The 5,937-nt window shown below is 36.2% G+C and overlaps 1 protein-coding gene across 1 annotated transcript; it reads left to right on the top strand.

The window, feature by feature from the left end:
- Nucleotides 1–3,224: 3,224 nt before the first annotated feature.
- Nucleotides 3,225–5,390, top strand: LOC149012724 (cytochrome P450 CYP82D47-like). Its single transcript, XM_089159339.1, has 2 exons — nt 3,225–4,251; nt 4,767–5,390. Exons 1-2 carry the CDS (start codon nt 3,358–3,360, stop codon nt 5,388–5,390), a joined length of 1,518 nt encoding a protein of 505 aa, XP_089015465.1. The 5' UTR covers nt 3,225–3,357.
- The last annotated feature ends 547 nt before the right edge of the window (nt 5,391–5,937 follow it).

Here is a 5,937-nt window from a genome sequence, read left to right as displayed (position 1 = left end):
AAATTCGCTACAGCAGGTTCAAAGAAAGAGTTAATATCCAATGTCAAGGCATGTCTACTTCCCACCATGTCTGCAACACTGACACCTCGAGGCTGAAGATTGCAATTAGTCGCACTAATCTTATAATCCACTGTGCAGTATACCCTGGGATCAAACCAAAAAGAGGTGCCGTTTCCATCTCCCACACATTGCCGTTTCCATCTTCCACACATTTGAGTACCATTCTTGCAAGGAAGGTATAATAGAGCAAAAGTTTTTCCAAGTTTTTGAACCATACTTGCTAGTAACCTTTATATCAAATACTCAATCATTATTTTGAAGTTTTAACTTTCGCAAGAGGCCCATAAATTGGGTTTTACACCCATTTTGAAATTCGACGAACCTCATTGGTGGAGTTTGGATCACCCATTTCACAGCCGTAGAAATCATGACCAATTAGGTTATTTGTTGCACATGCCTCGATACTTTTTTTTTGGGGGGGGGGGTTAATTTGTAGAATGCACTAATATTTATCTTTACGTCAATAAAAATGGAATCCCTACCCAAAGAGACTAATAAACATATGATGCATCCCTTGCCTACTGTGACAATCAACTTAGTAAATGATGAGTTCCTTTTCTCTATACATATGTGCATGTATAGTGGATCTAGACTCGTAAAGGACTTTATTACCAAGCTAAGGAATTAAACTAGTAAAATTCAATAACAAGATCTCACCTGCCCAAGGACAAAACAATTATTTGACGCAATACTAGTTCGAAAACAAAAGGTGACCAAACATCATTTTTAATCCACTTCTTTGTCATGATACAGATTTAGATTTTTGATAACAAAATAATACAACCACCCCTGTAATTTAATCCTACACGATAAAACTTCTCATCTGGGACCATGTTTTGAATTCTATAGATAACGACTAGAATTTTAGTTTTGTGTCAAACATCTAGATATTTTATATATCCAGAAAAGGTAAAAAAAAAATCTAGATAAAGGAACGCATATGGTTATGGATTGTAACTTATGTGTGTGTGGAACTTCCTGATCAATCTATCTTCTTTTATTGGGCAACTTGTATATTATCTTGAAGTGGAAGCTTCAACCCCCAAAGAAGAAAAAAAAATCTACATGTTGAAAATTAAGTATTCAATCTGTCTGTGCTTTATGGTCGTTTCTCGTCTTTCATCTGTATTTGATTCCCCCCCCATCCATTTGAAATTTGATTAAGACTTCTTGATCGAGATGGAAGTTGAAAAAGAGCAGATGTGGAGTGTTGTGGTCGAACCCAGAGATACGATGGTCAATTGGAGTGGTTCGACCAGGCCGTATGTTGTGGTCAAACCCAGAGGTACAATGGTCAACCGGAGTGGGTTGACCAGGTCGTAACCACCCAACTTGAACAAGGTTAAATCGAGGTAAAATCAGGTAGATTATACATTAAGTCTCCTAATCTCAAAACAACTCAGGAAGAAGGATAATGACGAACTATCATAAGAAGAGGAAGGAGAGTCCGTAGTAGGCTCTATCTACAATGATTGAGAAGGATTGAGTAATCTCAAAGAGAAAGAGTCCTGAGACACTTCTAAATTCAAGATGCAATAAGCAACCAACCTTCTACAGCTACATAATCGAGTAAGCTCATTGATATGAGGTATGCGCTCTTAATTTATTCTATTAACTAGGATATTGAGATGTAGAGAGGTTGGTTCTTTTGTTTAGAATGAATTAACTTGTCCATCGGAGACATTACTTGATCATACCGATCGAGCATGTTTTTGCAGGTTCGAGCAATCGATGAGGAGGGTCCGAATTCTACAACAGCATGGAGGAAATTGGTTAAATAGATAACCCGAGCTGGCAGATAATAAGGGAAATTGATTAGATATTTTTGTTTTGGTAGAGAAGTTGCTTCGATAAAACCAATGACTTTATGGATGCGGGGGATCTGTAAAAGATTTTCTTTGATTTATTGTGATGGGCCCAAAATAAAACCAGAAAAGGTCAGGGATTTTCTTTGATTTTCTTTCTACAAATTGTTATTTTTTTTCAATTGAAAGTGACTTGAGTCAACCCTCAAGCCCCAGGGATCTAAACGAGAATCAACCTTTATTCTTTTTAGCTAAAAGGTCATTTATATTAAAGTGAAAAGTATGCACAACATAATTACATCATATTATACTAGGAATCAAACATTTTCAACTCATAACATTAATTGCAATTAGTACACCCAATTTCATTGGTTTTAACACTCAAGAAACTTACCCTTATTTTTTAGATAACAGTCCCACATAAAAAAGTTAAAACAATTTTTATATGTTCCATCAAATGTTGGTTTTTGGGAAAAAAGCCAAAAAAAAATTTTGGTACAAAACAGCTTTTTACACAAAAGGGATGGAGATATTACGTAGGGAAAATTTGTCAAATGGTCATATTTTAAAAAAAATTTATTCAATAAAATATTCTAAAAAAATCACTTAACTAGATTCTATTTTTGAAAATAATTACTAAATTCCAGTTTTGTTAATATTTTTCTCTCCCAAGTGTTAGTCTACCATGAACTACTCAAATTACTCTCAAATCTTTGGTTGCAAACAATGAAACTGACCAATGATAAGAGGACTAAGAGTTACAAATGGTAAGATGTTTTTGGCCTTAGAATTATTCAAAGAAATTGATAGTTAAACAGTTCCCACTACTAGATGATAATTTGGATAGTTCATGAAATTAGTTGAGCTGACAAAATTATCATGAAATTTGTGATTTGTTGATTATTTTCAAAAATATGATCTATTTAACTAAAATCTATTTAAAAATATCTTATTTGAATAATTTTTCTTTAAAATTTGATCAACTAATTTTATTTTTTATTTGTTTTTCACTCGCCGCCCGCGCTTTCAGAAGTATTAGTCTTATCGGGTGAGTTGATAGTTGGTTGTTTAACGAAGTATTAATTGAAGAAGCATTCTTTAGCAGTTAGCACTCACCATTCAATCCAAAAAAAATCGGCACGGTGCATTCTCTTAGCAGTTGGCATATCTTCGATGACACATGACCAGTATATTCTTTTCTCATTCTTTATTAATCTATTTTTATAAGTACCCCATAGCGGAAAACATGACACCTGGATTCGCTTCCAAATATTTTTAATAACTAGTAATCTATTTCTGGGTGCCATATTTGACAATCATCGATTGCAAACCGGCTGTAGTTGTCAAACTTATAAGTGAGCATAAGAACACTTAAGTTTCATCCATACCTTAATTTCTTCGTTTTCTCTCAAAAAGCTATGGATTCTTCTCTTCAATCTCTCATGCTTGCCGCCTTCTTCCCTTCCCTTGTATTTCTTTACTATCTTCGAATATGGAGTCGAAAAACCCTAGTTCCAACAATAGTGCTAAAAGGGTTGCACCTGAAGCAGCTGGGGCATGGCCAGTCATTGGTCACCTTCATCTGCTAGGGAAAAACTCAGTTCCTCATATTACTTTTGGTGCAATGGCTGACAAGCATGGACCAGTCTTCACAGTCCGGCTAGGTATGCACCATGCATTGGTGGTGAGCAGTTGGGAAGTAGCAAAGGAGTGTTTCACCATAAATGATAAAGCTCTAGCTACTCGACCAAAATCCATAGCCGTGAAGTACATGGGCTATAACAATGCAATATTTTCGTTCAGTAAATATGGACCATATTGGCGTGAGGCTCGCAAGATTGCAACACTTGAGCTTCTTTCAAATCGTCGATTGGAGATGTTCAAGCATGTTAGAGCCTCTGAAATTGAAACATCCATAAAAGAGGTGTATGAGATGTGGGCAGAGAAGAAGAACTCTGCAAATTCAGTGTTGGTTGATATGAAGAAGTGGTTGGGAGACACATCACTTAATATTATTCTTCGAATGGTGGCTGGAAAGAGGTATTTCGGGAACGATAATACCTGCAACAAGGAGGAGAAGCTGGTATGTCAAGAAGGAATTAGAGACTGCCTCTATTATATGGGCGTCTTCATCATGGCAGATGTTCTACCCTTTCTTGAGGGATGGGATGTTCAAGGATATGAGAAGCATATGAAGAGGACAGCCAAGAACATGGACTCTATTCTACAAGGGTGGTATGAGGAACATAAGCGAAAGAGGTCATCCATGAGCAGCAACAAGGATAGGATTGAACAAGACTTCATGGATGTTATGATAAACATCATGGGAGAGTCTAGTATTACTGATGATTATGATGCGGCAACGGTCATCAAGGCGACTTGTCTAGTGAGTATTGTTGTGCCCTAATAGTTTATGTTTTTTGTACAATTCATAGATGGTTATCATCATGCATGCTAAGCTGACTGGAATATGACCCACTTCTCCCTAATTTATCTTGTTATTTTGTTGTTCATCACTCAAATGGTATTCTGTATTCTAAAAACATTTCAACAATTGGGAAATCATCTGATTGATGAAGGAGTACAAAAGATCAAAACCTTGGTTTGGGCTGAGGTGGTCATAACCCTACTAGATAATTTATGGTATATTTTCATGCATAAACTGGATATGTTCATGTAGAAGAGCGCCCCAGATACTAACGAACCAATTATGTGGAATCAACTGTGGTGTCCATAGCATAGTAGAATCTACTCATCATATCACAATATATTTCTTATGATTAATTTCTAGAGTGTCTTAAACGTCTTGGTACAAAGATATGATTCCAAAATTTCTGTATAGAGTTGATTTAATATTCAAACTTTCTTCTTTGTTCTAATATATAAACTTAAAATTTTCAGAATATGGTATTTGGAGGCAATGACACTACAGTGGTGACTCTTACATGGGCTATTTCACTGTTACTCAACAATCGTCATGTACTGAAAAGAGCACAAGAAGAGTTGGACATGCATATAGGTACGGACAGGAGGGTAGATGAATCAGATATCAATAAATTAGAGTACCTCCAAGCCATTGTCAAGGAAACATTGCGATTATATCCAGCAGCTCCATTGTCTGTACCGCATGAAGCCATGGAAGATTGCACTATAGCTGGTTATCAAGTCCCGACGGTCACTCGTGTAATGACAAATCTGTGGAAGATCCAGCGAGATCCACAAATATGGTCCCAACCACATGAATTTCAACCAGAGAGATTTCTTAAAAACCACAGAGGGATTGATTTTCGGGGTCAAAATTTTGAATTTATACCATTTGGGTCTGGCAGGAGAATGTGTCCCGGAATTTCATTTGCTACTCAAGTTGTGCACTTGACTCTAGCTCATTTGCTTCAAGGGTTTGATCTTGCAACAGTTTCAGATGTACCTGTGGATATGACAGAGAGTTCAGGGATAACAAATCTCAAGGCAACACCACTAGAAGTCCTTCTCGTGCCTCGTCTTCCTAGCAACCTTTATCAGTGACTGTGACAAAACATATATAATTATCTAGCAATCTTATTTTATGTATTATAATTATTAAGAATAAAATCTGAGTTGGGTTGGAAATTTAAGATTTTTTCAATGTATTATATATTAATTGGGAATATCTTAAAATTTGGATAATTAAAAGTAAAATTTCTAAATGTTAACATCAAATTGTATTTGTTAGTCACTTAATTATAGAGAAATTTGCACGTGGATCCTCTTAGTGATGTTTAAACTGTTGTTGAGTCCCTTTAATGCAAAAAATTACATTTGAATCCCCAACCAACTGACACCATTAAAGAGATGTTAATTTTAAAAAAAATAAAATTAAGGAACCCCACCCTACACCCAACCTCCCACACCCCATGCCTACCCTAGCATACTCAACCATCATGCAAGGAACACCACCGTCCCACCTTTCCCTTGCTGGAAATCACCCATGGCCCACACCATGTTGGACGAAGAAAGATAGATTTTCAAATTGTGAGAGGAATTCTTTCAAATTGATCTCTGTCTGGAGTAATCCATCCTCGTTTTCTTAGAA

The sequence above is a fragment of the Hakea prostrata genome, chromosome 6, assembly GCF_041222555.1.
Source record: "Hakea prostrata isolate BN-2017 chromosome 6, UWA_Hpros_2, whole genome shotgun sequence".
NCBI lineage: Eukaryota > Viridiplantae > Streptophyta > Magnoliopsida > Proteales > Proteaceae > Hakea > Hakea prostrata.
Note: the sequence above shows the minus strand (reverse complement) of the source record. Positions and strands in the feature narration are given on the sequence as shown.

What these genes read in the sequence shown, in the direction of transcription:
- LOC149012724 (XM_089159339.1), top strand. Translation starts at nt 3,358, where the DNA reads ATGGAGTCGAAAAACCCTAGTTCCAACAATAGTGCTAAAAGGGTTGCA. An exon ending in TCATCAAGGCGACTTGTCTA is followed by an intron (nt 4,252 to 4,766) that starts GTGAGTATTGTT and finishes TAAAATTTTCAG; the next exon opens with AATATGGTATTTGGAGGCAA.